The sequence below is a fragment of the Lagenorhynchus albirostris genome, chromosome 9 (genome assembly GCF_949774975.1).
Source record: "Lagenorhynchus albirostris chromosome 9, mLagAlb1.1, whole genome shotgun sequence".
Taxonomy (NCBI): Eukaryota; Metazoa; Chordata; class Mammalia; order Artiodactyla; family Delphinidae; genus Lagenorhynchus; species Lagenorhynchus albirostris.
Genome location: NC_083103.1, coordinates 75542766 through 75564743, shown reverse-complemented (window position 1 = coordinate 75564743; position 21978 = coordinate 75542766). Strand labels below are relative to the sequence as shown.

Here is a 21978-nt window from a genome sequence, read left to right as displayed (position 1 = left end):
ACTGCCAGGGTGCCGTGATCCAGGGACAACTTCCCCAGGAGAACACATGGCATGCCTCAGGCTGTTGCAACATCATGCTGGCCTCTGCTGCCACAGGCTCACCCTCCATTCCGTACCCCTCCCTCCCCCTGGCCTGAGTGAGCTAGAGCCCGCTAATCAGCTGCTACTTTAACACCATCCTGTCAGAGTGAAGAAGAGATGCGCTCAGGTGACCTACATGCAGAAGCAGGCCCAAATCCAAAGCTGAAGCCCAAGAGCTGTGCGAACAAAGGAAAGAAAGGGAAATTTCTCCAAGCAACCTCGGGAGCAGCAGATTAAATCTCCACAATCAACTTGATGTATCCTGAATCTCTGGAATACCTGAATAAACAATGAATCATCCCAAAATTGAGGCAGTGGACTTTGACAGCAACTGTAGACTTGGGGTTTGCTTTCTGAATCCAATTTGTTTCTGGTTTTATGTTTATCTTCGTTTCATATTTAGAGTTTATTATCATTGGTAGATTTTTTTATTGATTAGGTTGCTCTCTTCCTTTTTTTTACAATATAGATATAATTGTTTTTTTCCTTTTTCTCTTTCTGTGAGTGTGTATGTGTATGCTTCTTTGTGTGAGTTTATCTGTATATCATTGCTTTTACCATTTGTCCTAGGGTTCTTTCTGTCTGTTTATTTTTTGTTTTTGTACCTTTTTGGTATAGTTTTTATCACTCATTTTCATTGATAAATTTGTTTATTGGTTTGGTTGCTCTCTTCTTTCTTTCTTACTTTCTTTTTTAATGACTTTTTATTTTTTTACATTTAATGACATATTTTTTAATTTTAATAAATTTGTTTTATTTTATTATCTTTTTTCCTTTTTTATTCTCCCTTTTCTTCTGAGCCATGTGGCTGATGGGATCTTGGTGCTCTGGCTGGTTGTCCAGCCTATGCCTCTGAGGTGGGAGAGCTGAGTTCAGGACATTGGTCCACCAGAGACCTCAGGGGTCAATGTAATATCAAAAGGCAAAAGCTCTCCCACAGATCCCATCTCAATGCTAAGACCCAGCTCCACTCAATGACCAGCAAGCTACAGTGCTGAACACCCTATGCCAGAAAACTAGGAAGACAGGAACACAACAACATCCAGTAGCAGAGAGACTGCCTAAAATAATAATAAGATCACCGACACCCCAAAACATACTACCAAACACAGTTCTGCCCACCAGAAAGACAAGAACCAGCCTCATCCACCAGAACACAGGCACTAGTCCCCTCCACCAGGAAGCCTACGCAACCCAATGAACCACCCTTAGTCACTAGGGGCAGACCCCCAAAACAATGGGAACTACGAACATGGAGCCTGCAAAAAGAAGACCCCCAAACACAGTAAGTTAAACAAAATGAAAAGAAAGAGAAATACACGGCAGATGAAGAAGCAAGGTAAAAACTCACCAGACCAAACAAATGTATCAGAAATAAGCAATCTACCTGTAAAAGAATTCAGTGTAATTATAGTAAAGATGATTCAAAATCTTGGAAACAGAATGGATGAAACACAAGAAACATTTAACAAAGATCTAGAAAAACTAAAGAGCAAAGAAACAATGATGAACAACACAGTAGATAAAATTAAATATTCTCTAGAAGGAATCAATAGCAGAATAAATGAGACAGAAGAACTGATAAGTGACCTGGAAGACAAAATACTGGAAATAACTACCACAGAGCAGAATAAAGAAAAAAGAATGAAAAGAATTGATGACAGTCTCAGAGACCTCTGGGACCACATTAAACACACCAACATTAAAAGTATAGGGGTCTAAGAAGAAGAAGAGATAAAGAAAGGGACTGAGAAAATATTTGAAGAGATTATAGTTGAAAACATCCCTAATATGGGAAAGGAAACAGTCAATCAATTTCAGGAAGTGCAGAGAGTCCCATACAGGATAAATCCAAGGAGAAACACACCAAGACACATACTAATCAAACTATCAAAAATTAAATACAAACAAAAAATATTAAAAGCAGTAAGGGAAAATCAACAAATAACATACAAGGAAATCCCCATAAGGTTAACAGCTGATCTTTCAGCAGAAACTCTGCAAAGCAGAAGGGAATGGCAGGACATATTTACAGTGGTGAAAGGGAAAAACCTACAACCAAGATTACTGGACCAGCAAGGATCTCAATCAGATTTGACAGAGAAATTAAAACTTTTACAGACAAGCAAAAGCTAAGAGCATTCAGGACCACCAAACCAGCTTTACAACAAATGCTAAAGGAATTTCTCTAGGCAGGAAACACAAAAGAAAGAAAAGACCTACAATAACAAACCCAAATCAATTAAGAAAATGGTAATAGGAACTACATATCAATAACTACCTTAAAGTTAAATGGATTAAATGATCCAACTAAAAGATATACACTGCCTGAATGATTACAAACATAAGACCTGTATATATGCTGTCTACAAGAGACCCACTTCAGACGTAGGGAGATGTACAGACTGAAGGTGAGGGGATGGCAAAAGACATTCCATGCAAATGGAAATCAAAAGAAAGCTGGAGTAGCAATTCTCATCTCAGAAAAAAATATACTTTAAAATAAAGACTATTACAAGGGACAAAGAAGGACACTACATAATGATGACAGGATCAATCCAAGAAGAAGATATGAGAATTGTAAATATTTATGCACCCAACATAGGAGCACCTCAATACATAAGGCTAATGCTAACAGCCTTCAAAGGGGAAATCGACAGTAACACAATAATACTAGGGGACTTTAATTCCCCACTTTCACCAATGGACAGATCATCCAAAATGAAAATATATAAGGAAACACAAGTTTTAAATGATACATTAAGCAAGATGGACTTAATTGATATTTATAGCATATTCCATGCAAAATGAGCAGATTATACTTTTGTCTCAAGTGCTAATGGAACATTCTCCAGGATAGATCATATCTTGGGTCACAAATCAAGCTTTGGTAAATTTAAGATTATTGAAATCAAATAAATTAACTTTTCTGACCACAACGCTTTGAGACTAGATATCAAATAGAGGAAAAAATCTGTAAAAAATACAAACACTTGGAGGGTAAACAATACACTACTAAATAACCAAGAGATCACTGAAGAAATCAAAGAGGAAATCAAAAAAATACCTAGAAAGAAAGGACAAAGAAAACACAATGACCCAAAACCTATGGGATAGAGCAAAAGCAGTTCTAAGAGGGAAGTTTAGAGCAATACTATCCTACCACAAGAAACAACTCAAATAAACAACCTAAATTTACACCTAAAGCAACTAGAGAAAGAAGAACAAAAATCCCCAAAGTTAGCAGTAGGAAAGAAATCATAAAGAACAGATCAGAAATAAATGAGAAAGAAATGAAGAAAACAATAGCAAACATCTATAAGAGTAAAAGCTGGTTCTTTGAGAAGATAAACAAAATTTATAAACCATTAGACTGACTCATTAAGAAAAAAAGGGAGAAGACTCAAATCAACAGTATTAGAAACGAAAAATAAGTAACAACTGACACTGCAGAAACACAAAGGATCATAAGAGATAATTACAAGCAAGTATATGCCAAGAAAATGGGCAACCTGGAATAAATGGACAAATTCTTAGAAAAGGACAACCTTCCAAGACTGAACCAGGAAGAAATAGAAAATCTAAACAGACCAATCACAAGCACTGAAATTGAGACTGTGATTAAAAACCTTCCAAACACAAAAGCCCAGGACCAGATGGCTTCACAGGCAAATTCTATCAAACATTTAGAGAATAACTAACACCTATACTTCTCAAACTCTTTCAAAATATAGCAGAGGGAGGAACACTCTCAAACTCTTTCTACAAGGTCACCATCACCCTGATACCAAAACCTGACAAAGATGTCACAAAGAAAGAAAACTACAAGACAATATCACTGATGAACATAGATGAGAAAATCCTCAACAAAATATTGGAAACAGAACCCAACAGAACATTAAAAGGAACATACAGCATGCTGAAGTGGGGTTTATCCCAGGAATGCAAGAATTCTTCAATATATGCAAATCGATCAATGTGATAAACCATACTAACAAATTGAAGGGAAAAAAACATATGATCATCTCAATAGATGCAGAAAAAGCTTTAGACAAAATTCAACACCGATTTATGATATAAACCCTCCAGAAAGTAGGCATAGAGGGAACTTACCTCAACATAATAAGGGCCATGTATAACAAACCCACAGCCAACATCGTTTGCAATGGTGAAAAACTGAAACCATTTTCTCTAAGATCAGGAACAAGACAAGGTTGTCCACTCTCACCACTGTTATGCAACATAGTTTTGGAAGATTTAGCCACAGCAATCAGAGAAGAAAAAGAACGTTAAGGAATCCAAATTGGATAAAAGAAGTAAAGCTGTCACTCTTTGCAGATGATGTGATACTATACATAGAGAATCCTAAAGATGCTACCAGAAAACTACTAGAGCTAATCAATTAATTGGATAAAGTAGCAGGATACAAAATTAATGCACAGAAATCTCTCACATTCCTTTACACTAATGATGAAAAATCTGAAAGTGAATTTAAGGAAACGCTCCCATTTACCATTGCAATGAAAAGAATAAAATACCTAGGAATAAACCTACCTAAGGAGACAAAAGATCTGTGTGCAGAAAACTATAAGACACCGATGAAAGAAATTAAAGATGATACAAATAGATGGAGAGATATACCATGTTCTTGGATTGGAAGAATCAACATTGTGAAAATGACTCTACTACCCAAAGCAAACTACAGATTCAATGCAATCCCTATCAAACTACCACTGGCATTTTTCACAGAACTAGAACAAAAAAATTCACAATGTGTATGGAAACACAAAAGACTCTAAATAGCCAAAACAACCTTGACAAAGAAAAATGGAGCAGGAGAAATCAGGCTCCCTGACTTCAGACTATACTACAAAGCTACAGAAATCAAGACAGTATGGTAGTGGAACAAAAACAGAAATATAGATCAACGGAACAGGACAGAAAGCCCAGAGATAAACCCATGCACATATGGTCATGTTATCTTTGATAAAGGAGGCAAAAATATATAATGGAGAAAAGACAGCCTCTTCATTAAGTGGTGCTTGGAAAACTGGACAGCTACACGTAAAGGAAAGAAATTAGAACACTCCCTAACACCATACACAAAAATAAGCTCAAAATGGATTAAAGACCTAAATGTAAGGTCAGACACTATAAAACTCTTAGAGGAAAATATAGGCAGAACACTCTATGACATAAATCACAGCAAGATCTTTTTTGACCTACCACCTAGAGAAATGGAAATAAAAACAAAAATAAACTAATGGGATCTAATGAAACTTAAAAGCTTTTCCACAGCAAAGGAAACCATAAACCAGATGAAAAGACAACCCTCAGAATGGGAGAAAATATTTGCAAGTGAAGCAATTGACAGAGGATTAATCTCTAAAATTTACAAGCAGCTCAATATCAAAAATCAAACAACCCAATCCAAAAATAGGCAGAAGACCTAAGTAGACATTTCTCCAAAGAAGATATACAGATTGCTAAGAAACAGATGAAAGGATGCTCAATATCACTATTCATTAGAGAAATGCAAATCAAAACTAAAATGAGGTATCACCTCACACCAGTCAGAATGGCCATCCTCAAAAAATCTACAAACAATAAACACTGGAGAGGGTATTGAGAAAAGTGAACCCTCTTGCACTGTTGGTGGGAATGTAAATTGATACAGCCACTATGGAGAACAGTATGGAGATTCCTTAAAAAACTAAAAATAGAACTACCATATGACCCAGTAATCCCACTACAGTGTATATACCCTGAGAAAGCCATAATTCAAATAGAGTCATGTAGCACAATGTTCATTGCAGCTCTATTTACAATAGCCAGGACATAGAAGCAATCTAAATGTCCATCGACAGATTAATGGATAAAGAAGATGTGGCACATATATAAAATGGAATATTACTCAGCCATAAAAAGAAACAAAATTTAATTATTTGTGGTGAGGTGGATGGACTCAGAGACTGTCATACAGAGTGAAGTAATTCAGAAAGAGAAAAACAAATACTGTATGCTAACACATATATATGCAATCAAAAAAAATGTTTCTGAAGAGCCTAGGGGCAGGACAGGAATAAAGATGCAGACATGGAGAATGGACTCGAGGACACAGGGAGTGGGAAGGGTAAGCTGGGATGAATTGAGAGAGTGGCATGGACATGTATACACTACCAAATATAAAATGGATAGCTAGTGGGAAGCCACTGCCTAGCACAGGGAGATCAGCTTGGTGCTTTGTGACCACCTAGATGGGTGCAGTAGGGAAGGTGGGAAGGAGATGCAAGAGGGAGGAAATATGGGGATATATGTATGTTTATAGCTGATTCACTTTGTTATAAAGCAGAAACTAAGACACTATTGTAAGGCAATTATACTCCAATAAAGATGTTTAAAAAAAGAAAGGAAAAATGAATCCATCTGCCAGTGCAGGGGACACAAGTTCAAGCCCTGGACCAGGAAGATCCCACATGCCGTGGAGCAACTAATCCCGTGTGCCACAACTACTGAGCCCATGTGCCTAGAGTCCATGCTCTCCAAAATGAGAAGCCACCGTAATGAGAAGCCCATGCACCCGAACAAAGAAAAGCCCCAGCTCCCCACAACTAGTGAAAGCCTGTGCAACAACAAAGACTGAACCCAACCAAAGTAAAATAAATATATAAATAAAATTAAGAAAAAAAAGAAAAACCTAAATTGTATTTTGCATGTGGATGAATACACTTTCTTTCCCCTAAATTTCAAATTTTTACCAAAAAACAATTTTCTGCTCAAATTTAATTTATTTAAGCAATGAGATGGACCACTTTACTCCTATAACATTCAGATTGAGTTTTATGGTTACTGCACTCAGATATTTTACTGACTTTATATTTCACTTCTATGCAGGTAAATCCATTTTATATTTAGATAGAAAATAAAATCACAAATCCCTGCTCAGTATGGACAACTGCTTCTGAAGATTACATTTTATAGATACTGTACACTTTTTCACCAATATGCTAAATTGGTGTTAACTATCAACTGAGTGTAATTTCACATATCCTTGCAGACAGCCACATTTGAAGAGGGAAGGGAAGTTTAGTTATAACGTGATGAGAAAACCTTCAGGGAAGAAAATTATTTTTAAAATAATGCAAGTGGAAGGCAAACATCTTAGAAGTAAGCATTAAAATGCTGTATTGTTTTAAATAATGTGATTTTATGTTAGATTTTCTTTTTATAAATAAAACAGATGTGTGACTCTAAAGGGGTAGCCCAAGGAACTGGAGTAATGGAGCAGTTCTGTGTCTGTCTTGGTAGCGATTTGAATAGATATAATAAAATTTCATAGAATTTTATGGAACTATACCCTAAAAATATTGCATGTAAAAAAAGGTGAAATTTGAATATGATCTGTGGTTTATAGCATTGTATCAATGTCAGTTTCCTGATTTGATCATTGTGCCATTGTTAGGTAGAATATTTTCATTGGGGCAAGGTGAGGGATGGGCCCACAGGGAATCTTTGTATTATTTTTGCAACTTTTATGTGAGTCTAAGGTTATTTCAATAAACAAAGATAAATGATGTGGTCCTTCCTTGGAAAATGAGAAAAGAAGAAAGAAAAGTGACTTTATAAAAAGAAGGCAACAATGATTAATATTGTCATAAATAATAAAATTTCCAGAATCCAAAATAATCCTACTAAGATTGTTAGCAAATATAGCTCATGACATAGGAAGCTGCTCTGGTGGTGTCTGACATTGCCTTAGAGCCTCTTACCTGTTTTTACTGTTTGCCAGCCCAGGGAGAAGGGGCTGCGAGCCTGCAAGTTGTATGAGGAGATTGGGCTGTGGTTGTCAGTAGCTGGACTCCAGGAAAGTGTGGCTGTGCTCTCAGTGATTTCCTCAACGATCACTATCCCTGGTGGGCCTGGGGGACCTATAAGCAAAAGGGAATGGATAAAGTTAAGGTCAAGCCATGAGAAATTGTATTTCCAGTAAGGACCCAACAAAACTAGTAAGTATCTTAATGAAATACATATTTAGTAATGAACGTTGACAGTAAAAAGTAAATGAGATGCATGTTGGTTTCCATGATTTCTGGGGATAACTTAATTATAGTTTAGATTTTTTTTTTCTAATACTTTGTGCTTGGAGGCAGTTAGCATTGCATTTTATAGAAGAGGAAAATATAATTAAAAACAAATACAAGGATTTGAATGTCAGGAGCAACTATGACTCTTGAAATCAATCACAGCTTACAGAAGCAACAACAGAGTGATAGGCAATGCTATCAGGAACAGAAACAATCCCATCATTACCACAAACCTACAGGTGTATGGCCCTAATTTTCATGTTCACGAAGAGTACAGTGTGCAAATAGTGTGATGTACCTATCAAGTAGCTTAAATTCAAACAGGGAGTGCTTCCCTGGTGGTGCCGTGGTTGAGAATCTGCCTGCCAATGCAAGGGACATGGTTTCGAGCCCTGGTCTGGGAAGATCCCACATGCCGCGGAGCAACTAGGCCCGTGAGCCACAACTACTGAGACTGTGCGTCTGGAGCTTGTGCTCCGCAGCAAGAGAGGCCGCGACAGTGAGAGACCCGCGTACTGTGATGAAGAGTGGCCCCCGCTCGCCGCAACTAGAGAAAGCCCACGCACAGAAACGAAGACCCAACATAGCCAAAACAAAAAAATTCAAACAGGGAACAATGAAAGGCTCTGAAATAATGAGATTTCAGACCAAGAAAAAGTATATACTAGAAGTGAGACATGGAAAAATGATTAGATGATGATAATGATGATGACTTTGGTGAGGGTGAGAAGATGATGAATTAGAGAAGATTATTGCCCTTTTTGATCATAAAAAGTTGGTATAGAATAGTGATTATCAAGTGATGTGCACGTAGACTCCAGCTTCAAAAAACAACCAAGATCTGATATGAGGAGAAATATACCTCTGTATTACTACTTCTAAAACAGGGATTTCTAATAACATTCAAAAATATGTAGAGTGTTGATATTTTAGTGGCTAAGAACAATGCCAGTTTCCTTATTAACATTTTTGTATTCCCAAATATGGACAATGCAAGCTGCAAGAATGCTTTTATTTTCAATGAAAAATATAATCCACCTTTAAATATTTTATTTTCCAAATTAGTCCTTATGTAGCAAGTTGCTCTCTGGATTTGGGGATTATGAAGTCTGAGCAGTAAGGGCTGACCTAGACTGTAAGGAGCTAAGAAATGGTGGAATGCTAAAGAGATGGAGACAGGAAAGACCTCTGAGTACAAAATAAGGAAAGGACAATGAGATGGACAAAGTGTTTTTTAAACATCACCAAGTGAATGACATTTTTAGGAAATGAGAAATGAGTGTTTTATCAAGAATAAGAAGAACCAGCAGTGGCTAGCAGAGACTCAAGACTTAGAAGACAAGGACTATTCCATCAGAAAGGTGACAAAAGATTGGGATTGTGAGCAAATGTGTAGAGGATAACCATGAGCAGTGGCATACCTTTTTCCTCTGAGAGCAATTAAGGAAGAAACAATGAATAGAGAGATAAAGCTTTTGAAATGTTAAGAAGGGAAGCTGGGAGAGCTCATTTGGGAAGGTTCTCCTTTTTTCACTAAAGAAGGAAAAATTATCCACAGAAAGTGAAGGTTGTTGGGTGAGAATGGGATTGGGAGCTAGAGGAGAATGGAAAATGTCTGAATAAGCCCATGATAAAAGAGGAAAGACATGAAGAAGAGGGAAATATAAGTATTTTGGAATAGTCCTGGAGTTCAAGTTTGGTTCAATAACATAATTTTGAAGTGGAACTGACCAAGTCAACAAATAGGTTAGAAAGCCAGGACCAGGGCCAGAAAAAGTGGTTAATTGGGTCAATTTAGATTTAGTTTACAAATTTGATATGACATCATCAAAGTTGCCAATGGTATAAATGACCATAGTCTCAAGGAGGACTAGAGAGTCAAGTGAAGCCAGAATGGTGCTGGCAGACTAGAATAAAAGAGCAGAGTCCAGGAAACCAGGTTTTTATGAGGGGAAGATGTAAGAATAAGAAATTGTGAGGAGAAAATAGTAGGATTTATGATTTAAGTGTAGGGAACTTTTGATGAGAATTTGTGTTTATCTGGAATGAAGTGGGAAATATAATTATTAGGTCAAGGACTTATGGAAGAATATGTTTGATGTGTCACCAATATAAATTAAAGTTCAGAGTATTAAAATGGTAGCTAAGAAGGAGGTGTGGAAGATAAATGAGATCCAGGTACTGAAGATGTCTAACAAGTTGTTAGACTGCAGTGACATGGATATGGAGGAGTGAGTCTAACGATAATAAAGATAAGAATATTAACTGTAATAATAATACCAATAGCTACCATATCCTCACTGTACTGTATTAAGTCATTAAGTATTTTGCAAACATTAACTTGTTCACCTATTTCTATGTCTCTGTGAGGTGGGCATTATAATCCCTATTTCATAGAGGACATAAGGGAATCTCAAAGAGCTAGTTTGGTTGATTAATAATAAATAAGTTACATAGTCAATAACCTTACTATACGTTAGGTGTTACACTAGGCAGTAGGTATCAGAGAATCCCTTCTAGTGAGGAGAAATTATTCACCCAAGTAGCTCTGCTAGTGAATGGCACAGCAGAGATCTGAATTCAGATCTGATTGTAAAGCCTGATTTGTTCAAGAAAGCAAGGATTACAGAGATCCTTCTTCCTTTTCCTGTTAATTATGGAGTACTTTCAGTTGAAGGAATGAAAGAAAGAGAAAAAGTGTGTGTTGGGAAATGACACATTTAAATTATGTAGTAGAGATAGACATAACATTGAAGAAACTGTTTAGGACTTTGTGGCAGTCTGTGTATGAGATAGCCACCAACACTTTCTTTCCTCCTTGTACGTGCAGGTCATTCCCTTTTTGAAAGGTGAATCCTATTCTTTCAATCCCGTTGAATTTGGGTTGGCCTGTGACTACAGGCACACTTCAGTGATACTATGGATTTTTTTCTAGATGACCATAATAAAGCTAATATTGCAATAAAGCAAGTCACACAATTTTTTTTTGATTTCTAAGTGCATATAAAATTATGTTTACATCATACTATAGTCTATCAAGTGTGCAATAACATTATTTCTATAAAAGCAATGTACATACCTTAATTAAAAATACTTTATTGCTAAAAACTGCTAACCATTATTTGAGCCTTCAGTAGGTCATAATCTTTTAGCTGGTGGAGGGTCTTGTCTCAAAATTGACAGCTGCTGACTGATTGAGGTGGTGGTTGCTGAAGGGTGGGGTGGTTGTGGCAGTTTCTTAAATTAAGTCAACAATGAAGTTTGCCACATAGATTGACTGTTCCTTTCATGAATGAGTTCTCTGTAACATACTATGATGCTAGATAACATTTTACCCAAAGTAGAATTTCTTTCAAAATTGGAGTCAGTCCTCCCAAACAATTTTCATAATTGTTTCAACAATTTTCATAGCACCTTTGCCAAGGTAGTTTCCATCCCAAGAAACCATTTTCTTAACACATCTGTAAGAAGTAACTCTTCATTTGTTAAAGTTGTATCATGAGAATGCAGGAATTCAGTCACAGCTACAACCTACACTTCAAACTTTAGTACTCTTGCTATTTCCACTACATCTTCCTCTACTGAAGTCTTGAATCCCTCAGTCATCCATAAAAGTTGGAATCACCTCCTTCCGAATTCCTGCTAATGTTGATATTTTGACTTCTTCCCATGGATCACAAATGTGCATAATGGAATTATGATGGTGAATCCTTTCCTGAAGGTTTTCAGTTTATTTTACTCAGATCCATCAGAGGAATCACTGTCTATGGCAGTTGTAGCCTTATGAAATGTATTTCTGAAATAAAAAGACTTGAAAGTCAAAATTACTCCTTGATCCATGGGCTGCAGAATGGATATTGTGTTAGCAGGTATGAAAACAACATAAATCTTGTTGTACATCTCCATCAGAGCTCTTGGGTCACCAGGTGCATTATCATTGAGCTGTAATATTTTGAAAGAAATCTTTTTTCTCTGAGCAGTAAGTCTCAACAATGGGCTTCAAATATTGAGTAAACCATGTTGTAAACAGATATACTGTCACCCATGCTTTGTTGTTCCACTTATAGAGCACAGGCAGAGTATATTTAGGCCCTAGGATTTTCAGAATGGTAAATGAGCATTGGTTTCAACTGAGAGTCACCAGCTGCATTAGCCCCTAACAAGAGAGTCAACCTGCCTGTTGAAGCTTTGAAGTCATGCATTGACGTCTCCTCTCTAGCTGTGAAAGTCCTAGATGGCATCTTCTTCCAATAGAAGGATGTTTCATGTACATTGAAAATAAGTTATCCAGTGGAGCCATTTTTATTAATTATCCTAGCTAGATCTTCTGGATAACTGGCTTCAGCTTCTACATCAGCACTTGCTGCTTCACCTTGTACTTTTATGTTATGGAGATGGTTTCTTTCCTTAAACCTCAGGAACAAACCTCTGCTACTTTCAAACTTTTCTTTTGCAGCTCTCTCACCTCAGTCTTCATAAAATTGAAGAGAGTTAGGGCTTTGCTCTGGATTAGGCATTGGCTTAAGGGAATGTTGCGGCTGGTTTGATCTTCTGTTCAGAACTAAAACTTTCTTCATATCAGCAATAAGCCTCTTTTGCTTTCTAATCATCTGTGCATTCACTGGAGTAGCACTTTTAATTTCCTTCAAAAACTTTCCTTTGCATTCAAGAGACATAGATTTCAGCTAATCTCAACTTTAGACATGCTTTCCTCTCTAAGCTTAATCATTTCTAGCTCTTGATTTAAAGTGAGAGACCTGAGACACTTTCTTTAACTTGAACACTTAGAGGTCATTGTAGTGTTATTAACTAGTCCAATATCAATATTGTTGTGTCTCAGGGAATAGGAAGGCCCAAGGAGAGGGAGAGATATAGGGGGACAGATGGTCAGCGGAGTGATAAGAACACATACAACATTTATCAGTTAAATTTGCTTTCTTATATGGGTGTAGTTCATGGTGCCCCCAAACAATTGCAATTGTAGTATCAAATATCACTGATTGCAGAGTACCATAACAAATACAATAATAATAAAAAAGTTTTAAACATTGCAAAAATTACCAAAATGTGACACAGAGACACAAAATGAGAAAATGCTTTTGGAAAAATTGTGCTGATAGACTTCTTTGATGCAGGGTTGCCACAAACCTTCAATTTATAAAAAATGCAATATCTGCAAAGTGCAATAAAGTAGAATAAAATGAAGTATGCCTATATTTGACCCAGATGACAATGGTAGAAGTGACACAGCATAACTTTTGAGGAGAAATCATAAGAAGTTTTGCAGCTTCATCCCATGTCTCCTGGAATGCTTATGGGAAAATCCAGCTGCCTAGTTAGAAGTCCTATTAAACTGAGCTACCATTCTGTCAGGAAGTCCAAGCTAGCCATTTGGAGAATCCCATGGAGAGAGGGATATCCAACTTGCCCTCAGCTATTCCAGTCATCTCAGCCCAGGCACCAGACATGTGAAGAAGCCTTCAAGTGATTCCAGCTTCAGCCACCTTTAGACACATGTGCATGAGAAATCCCTGCTAAGAACGTAGCTATGCCTGTCAGCTGACAAAACCGTGAGAGCAAATAATGTATGGATATTTTAAGCCACAAATTTTGGGGAAACAATGGATAATTGGAACGGACTTCAAAATAGTCTGATTTGAGAGTTTGTTCATAGGTAGGGAATTTGTCAGGAGAATCTTTAACATGCTTTGAAAAAAGACTTGAAATTTAGCTATTGCATTCAAATAGGAATAACTACCAACATAATTCATTTATTAAGTTCTTCCATATTGTTCCATTTCACCCATTCTATTCATTTATGTCTTCAGAAAGAATTAACGATCACCTACATGTGAGGCATGATAGGAGATATTGTGGAAAGTAACTATTAGTTAACTTAAATAAAATAATTTGCCTTTCTGAGTATTAAATCTCTACTAAAATATTTAAATTATTTCTCTTAAAAAACATATATTTCTTTTAATAATAGGCAATAATTACTCTAAATACTTTTAAAAACTTCAGCTGGAACAAAAAATGGAACTTACAACATAATTAATAAATCCCCAAGTATTTTTCTTTATATTTGGCTATTTTCCCAAATATAGTCCTTAGCAAAATAATCAGTGACAGTGAACAAGATTTATGTACCCAGGATGCTGATTGTGGCTGTGCAATTATGTATAATTACAAGCCACTGTAAATAATTAATTGTCCAATAATCATGTAATGTTTAAATCATAAAACCTTAAAATAAAATAGTAGGCAGCCATTAAACTGCCTAATATTTAGGACACTTTAATGATATGGGAAATGTTCACAAAAAGAAACAGAATGCAAAATTATATGTTAATATAAATGTATAAATAGTAATTTGCCTAATGTGTATAGGAAAAGACTGGAAAGAAATGCATTAAAGTGTACATGGTGGTTATTGCTTGGAGCTGAAGCTATAATGATTTAAATTTTATTCTTTATACTTGTTTGGATTTTCCAATTCTGTACAATAAGTATGTATTACTTCTAAAATTATTTTAAAAGTCATTATTTTAAACAATGCTTCCATATTGTGATATGTATGTACTATTCTAAGTAAATTCTATTTAACTAAACATTTGCTTATTCCTAGTATGTGTGTGGAAAGCACTGTGCTGAGTGGTGGGAGAAAGGTGGGGGAAATGGTTTATAGGAGGATAAAATAGGGTTCCAACCCCAGGTGTGTTTAAAATCCAGGGCAGAGAGAGATCTTTTACAAAAAACTAATGCCAGGCAATAATAACGTTGCACATTAGTACATATGACATCTCATTATAGCACTTGTTACATTGGCTATAATTATTTTTATGTAAGTTCCATCTGTCTGAATATTCAGCATGGTAATTGGTATATATTAGTCCCTCAGTAAATATCTGTAGAAGAAGAGATGAAAGGGAGAAGGGAGAAGAAGGAAGAAGAGATGTGGAAAGACGAAATGAGTTTTGTTTTGAATTTGAAATGCTGTGTAAAAACTAACAAGTTTTAAAATAAAGTAATTATCATGTAAGACAAAGATCCAATATGACAGCCTCTTTTTTTGTTAAATCAAAATATTTGAGTTAACAGTTTTTTTGTTTTGTTTTGTTTTGTTTTTCAGTTAAGAGTAGAGTAGGTTGGTAATAAAAATGAAAGACTAGGTCCACGAACGAAGAAAACATTTTCATATGATTTAATACTAAGGCTCATCATTATTAGAAACTTAGAATATTAAGGTCTATGGACAGACAACTTTTTTACATCTTTGTAAATCTGAAAGATTGTTATGAATACAGTATTATAAAAATATTCTAAAAATTAGTGATGAACCAAGATGGCGGAGTAGAGGGATGTGCTCTCACTCCCTCTCGTGAGAACACCAGAATCACAACTAACTACTGGACAATCATCGACAGGAAGACACTGGAACTCACCAAAAATGATACCCCACATCCAAAGACAAAGGAGAAGCCACAATGAGACAGTCGGAGGGGTGCAATCACGGTAAAATCAAATCCCATAACTGGTGGGTGGGTGACTCACAGACTGGTGAACACATACCACAGAAGTCCACCCACTGGAGTGAAGGTTCTGAGCCCCACAACAGGCTTCCCAACCTGGGGGTCTGGCAATGGGAAGAGGAATTCCTAGAGAATCAGACTTTGAAGCCTAGTGGGAATTGATTGCAGGACTTTGACAGGACTGGGGGAAACAGAGACTCCACTCTTGGAGGGCACACACAAGGTAGTGTGTGTATCAGGACCAGGGGAAGGAGCAGTGACCCCAGGGGACACTGAACCAGACTTACCTGCTAATGTTGGAGGGTCTCTTGCAGAGGCGGGGGGTGGCTTGGTTTCACCGTGGGGACAAGGACACTGGCAGCAGAAGTTCTGGGAAGTACTCTGTGGTGTGAGCCCTCCCAGAGTCTCTCATTAGCCCCACCAAAGAGCCCAGGTAGGCTCCAGTGTTGGGTTGCATCAGGCAAAACAACCAACAGGGAGGGAACCAAGCCTCACATATCAACAGTCAAGTGGATTAGAGTTTTACTGAGCTCTGCCCATGAGAGCAACAGTCAGCTGTACCCACCACCAGTCCCTCCCATCAAGCCTCTTAGATAGCCTCATCCACCAGAGGGCCAAAAGCAGAAGCAAGAAGAACTACAATCCTGCTGCCTATGGAACAAAAACCACATTCACAGAAAGATAGACAAGATGAAAAGGCAGAGGGCTATATACCAGATGAAGGAACAAGATAAAACCCCAGAAAAACAACTAAATGAAGTGGAGATAGGCAACCTTCCAGAAAAATAATTCAGAATAATGACAGTGAAGATGATCCAGGATCTCGGAAAAAGAATGGAGGCAAAGATTGAGAAGATGCAAGAAATGTTTAAAAAAGGCCTAGAAGAATTAAAGAACAAACAAACAGAGATGAACAATACAATAACTGAAATGAAAACTACACTAGAAGGAATAAATAGCACAATAATTGAGGCAGAAGAATGGATAAATGACCTGGAACACAGAATGGTGGAATTCACAGCTGTCGAACAGAATAAAGAAAAAAGAATGAAAAGAAATGAAGACAGCCTAAGGGACCTCTGGGGCAATATTAAACACAACAACATTCACATTATAGGGGTCCCAGAAGGAGAAGACAGAGTGGAAGAACCAGAGAAAATATTTGAAGAGATTATAGTTGAAAACTTCCCTAACATGGGAAAGGAAATAGGCACCCAAGTCCAGGAAGCACAGCGAGTCTCATACAGGATAAACCCAAGGAAAAACATGCCGAGACAGAGAGTAAACAAATTGGCAAAAATTAAAGACAAAGAAAAATTATTGAAAACAGCAAGGGAAAAATGACAAATAACATACAAGGGAACTCCCATAAGGTTAACAGCTGATTTCTCAGCAGAGACTCTACAAGCCAGAAGGGAGGGGCATGATATACTTAAAGTGATGAAAGAGAAGAACCTACAGCCAAGATTACTCTACATGGCAAGGATCTCATTCAGATTCGAGGGAGAAATCAAAAGCTTTACAGACAAGCAAAAGTTAAAAGAATTGAGCACCACCAAACCAGCTCTAAAACAAATGCTAAAGGAACTTCTCTAAGTGGGAAACATAAGAAAGAAAAAGACCTACAAAAACAAACCCAAAACAATTAAGAAAATGGTCATAGGAACATACATATCTATAATTACCTTAAACATCAATGGATTAAATGCTCCAACAAAAAAAACACAGGCTTGCTGAATGGATACAAAAACAAGACCCATATATATGCTGTCTACAATAGACCCACTTCAGACCTAGGGACACATACAGACTGAAAGTTAGGGGATGGAAAAAGATATTCCATGCAAATGGAAATCAAAAAAAACCTGGAGTAGCTATACTCATATCAGATAAAATAGACTTTAAAATAAAGAATGTTACAAGACACAAGGAAGGACACTACATAATGATCAAGTGATCAATCCAAGAAGAAGATATAACAATTATAAATATATATGCACCCAAGATAGGAGCACCTCAATACATAAGGCAACTGCTAACAGCTCTAAAAGAGGAAATGGACAGTAACACAATAATAGTGGGGGACTTTAACACCTAACTTACACCAATGGACACATCATCCAAAATGAAAATAAATAAGGAAACAGAAGCTTTAAATGACACCACAGACCAGGTAGATTTAACTGATATTTCTAGGACATTCCATCCAAAAACAGCAGATTACACTTTCTTCTCAAGTGTGCAAGGAACATTCTCCAGGATAGATCATATCTTGGGTCACAAATCAAGCCTCAGTAAACATAAGAAAATTGAAATCATATCAAGCATCTTTTCTGACCACAACGCTATGAGATTAGAAATGAATTACAGGGAAAAAAATGTAAAAAACAAAAACACATGGAGGCTAAACAATACATTACAAAAAAACCAAGAGATCACTCAAGAAATCAAAGAAGAAATAAAAAAAATACCTAGAGACAAATGACAATGAAAACATGACAATCCAAAACATATGGGATACAGCAAAAGCAGTGCTAAGAGGGAAGTTTATAGCTATATAAGCTTACCTCAAGAAGCAAGAAAAATCTCAAGTAAACAACCTAACCTTACACCTAAAGGAAATAGAGAAAGAAGAACAAACAAACCCAAAATTTAGCAGAAGGAAAGGAATCATAAAGATCAGAGCAGAAATAAATGAAATAGAAACAAAGGAAACAATAGCAAAGATCAATAAACTAAAAGCTGGTTCTTTGAGAAGATAAACAAAATTGATAAATCTAGCCAGACTCAGAAGAAAAAGAGGGAGAGGACTCAAATCAATAAAATTAGAAATGAAAAAGGGTAAATTACAACAGACACCTCAGAAATACAAAGCATCCTAAGAGACTACTACAAGCAAGTCTATGCCAATAAAATGGACAAACTGGAAGAAATGGACACATTCTTAGAAAGGTATAACCTCCCAAGACTGAACCAGGAAGAAACAGAAAATATGAACAGACCAATCACATGTAATGAAATTGAAACTGTGATTAAAAATCTTCCAACAAACAACAGTCCAGGACCAGATGACTTCACAGGTGAATTTTATCAAACATTTAGAGAAGAGATAACACCCATCCTTCTCAAAGCCTTCCCAAAAATTTCAGAGGAAGGAACACTCCCAAACTCATTCTATGAGGCCACCATCACACTGATAAAAAAAAACAGACAAAGATACTACAAAAAAAGAAAATTACAGACCAATATCACTGATGAATATAGATGTAAAAATCCTCAACAAAATACTAGCAAACAGAACCCAAAAACACATCAAAAGGATCATACACCACGATCAAGTGGGATTTAACCCAGCGATGCAAGGATTCTTCAATATATGCAAATCAATCAATGAGATACACCATATTAACAAATTGAAGGAGAAAAACCATATGATCATCTCAATAGATGCAGAAAAAGCTTTTGACAAAATTCAACACCGATTTATGATAAAAACTCTCCAGAAAGTAGGCATAGAGGGAACATACCTCAATATAATAAAGGCCATATATGACAAACCCACAGCAAACATCATTCTCAATGGTGAAAAACTGAAAGCATTTCCTCTAAGATCAGGAATGAGGCAAGGATGTCCACTCTCACCACTGTTATTCAACATAGTTTTGGAAGTCCTAGTCCCGGCAATCAGAGAAGAAAAAGAAATAAAATGAGTACAAATTGGAAAAGAAGAAGTAAAACTGTCACTGTTTGCAGATGACATGATACTATACATAGAGAATCCTAAAATTGTCACCAGAAAACTACTAGAGCTAATCAATGAATTTGGTAAAGTTGCAGGATACAGAATTAATGCACAGAAATCTCTTGTATTCCTATACGAATTACTATACGAATCCTATATGAAAAATCTGAAAGAGAATTATGGAAACACTCCCATTTACCATTGCAACAAAAAGAATAAAATACCTAGGAATAAACCTACCTAGGGAGACAAAAATTAGACCATTTAGAAAAATGGACACATTTTATGTTTATTTCTTCATGGTAAGGACTCTGAGCAAATGATAAAGCACAAAGGCCCTTGGCAGAAGCCATGTTCTCATGAATTCAATCTGTCTCAATCAAGGGCCCCCCAGGATTGCTGTTAGATTGCTATCAGATCAACTCACTCTGCTGACCTAATGTTCAGTTAGAAATTTGTCTTCTCTTGAGAAGCCATTGACTTTTATAGTTGAGAAACAAATAAACTATATATCTCTTTGTAACACTTAATGTTGTTATCTTTATCCTGGTGACATGAAACAAGGACTTAAAGACTTCATGTAATAGTTAAACATGTTACAGAGTCTTGGAATGTTTAAATTAATCAGAGCCATCTAGTTAAACCCTATTATTTTTCAGATGAGGAAGAAGAGAGGGAAACTCCTCCTCAGAAAAACGAGATCAAAAGGGTCCTTATCCTTTAGAAGGAAAATGAATGGAAGCAGGTGTTGGCTTTAGTCTGGACAGCCAGTGGAGGGGTGTTTCCTGTTTAAAACAAATTATGACAAATTAATGTTAACAAACAGGAAACTGCATACTGACCTCCTGTGAAATTATTGTTCGTTCTCCTTTTAGACATCAATTGGTGGTGCTGGACATTAGAAATTTGTGGTGTGACTGTCCAATCCTTTTTGAGGGATAATTATTTAAAACATCTTCTTAATGCTAAGAATGACTCCCTGTGGCAAGCAACTTCTTTTTCTCACCTAGCATCACATTCCCTGTCTGATTCTGACACCTGCTTATTCAACAAATATTTCTACTGGTACATGTTATTTTTTAAACAAATTTATTTTGTAAAAATAAATCTACTCAGTTTTTATTTTCATTTTTATTTGATTTGGGGGACTTTCTGTGTTTCTTATATAGAAGTTTTAAGTGAAAAATTAAACTTGTTGGGATTCAAAACGTTACAAATTCTGTGCTTTAAATTGATTAAGCTAAAATGAAAAATTCAACACCAAATATGCCATGGTATCTTAAATTGATTCTGTCTTTAAGCCCATAAATATTGCTTGGGGACAGACACTTCTTACTTCTAGACACATGTAGGTATATGGGTCAGAAGAAAGGAAAGCAATCACAGAAGTAAAGTCATGAACATGCCCTTCTAATACTAAGGGAAGAGATTTAGCTACTGTCTGAAAGATTATATTAATGCAGAAAAGTAAACTCGATAACTCAGACCATGAAGAGTATTTTTTAAAATTAATTAATTAATTAATTTTTATTTTTGGCTATGTTGGGTGTTTGTTTCTGTGTGAGGGCTTTCTCTATTTGCGGCGAGCGGGGGTCACTCTTCATCACAGTACGCGGGCCTCTCACTATCGAGGCCTCTCTTGCTGTGGAGCACAGGCTCCAGACGCGCAGGCTCAGTAGTTGTGGCTCACGGGGCTAGTTGTTCCGCGGCATGTGGGATCTTCCCAGACCAGGGCTCGAACCCGTGTCCCTTGCATTGGCAGGCAGATTCTCAACCACTGTACCACCAGGGAAGCCCTGAAGAGTATTTTTTTATGATGTATAGTTTAAATACATGCAATGAACTATCCAGTACAAAGGACCATTTTGTGTAGATCAAGTTTAAAAGGCCATATATATATATAAATAACAAAAAAAAACTTTCATTAGAAAGTAATAGTCAACAACGTGAGTAGATTTCCTGTATCACATTACATATTAATACCTAGTAGTAACTGGTTGCTGAGGTTTTCATCTTTACAATAGAATTATGAAGACTTATGATATGCCCTTATTTAAGATGTTATTGATAGCATATTTATTTTTACACAAGAAAATGTCTCCTGGCATACTTTGACATATTGTAAAGTTCAACTTCACATAGCATTGAATCTTTCTTTGCCTTTTCCTCAGATACTTCCTTACCATCATTATGTTCCTAATGAAGTTGAGAGGGTGTTCATAAATTTCTTTACTTTTTACATACTTAATTTATGTGACCCTTTCATACTGTTCTTGATCCCATGAGAATATATTTTTTTAAAACCAGGGGTAGTTAAGGATGGAAATGAGAGCTAAACAGTTCTAATTATTTTTTTCAAAAGCAATTTTGTTTCTAATTAATTTGGTAAAGTTCACCATTTATTATATCTATCCATGTATCATTATTATCATCATTATATATATTATTATTATTTTATATCTACCTATCATTTCCATTATATTTATTATTGTTATTTTGTATCTATCTATCTATTTATCTGTCTATAATCATTATCATC

The 21978-nt window shown here is 36.3% G+C and overlaps 1 protein-coding gene across 1 annotated transcript in view; it reads right to left on the bottom strand.

Annotated features, from left to right (window-relative positions):
* Positions 1-21978, bottom strand: part of CNTN5 (contactin 5) — a 440969-nt gene that overhangs the window by 92074 nt on the left and 326917 nt on the right. Inside the window, exon 11 of the mRNA XM_060157909.1 lies at positions 7851-8009. Coding sequence (XP_060013892.1) covers positions 7851-8009 — 159 coding nt within the window. The remainder of the gene's footprint in view (positions 1-7850; positions 8010-21978) is intronic.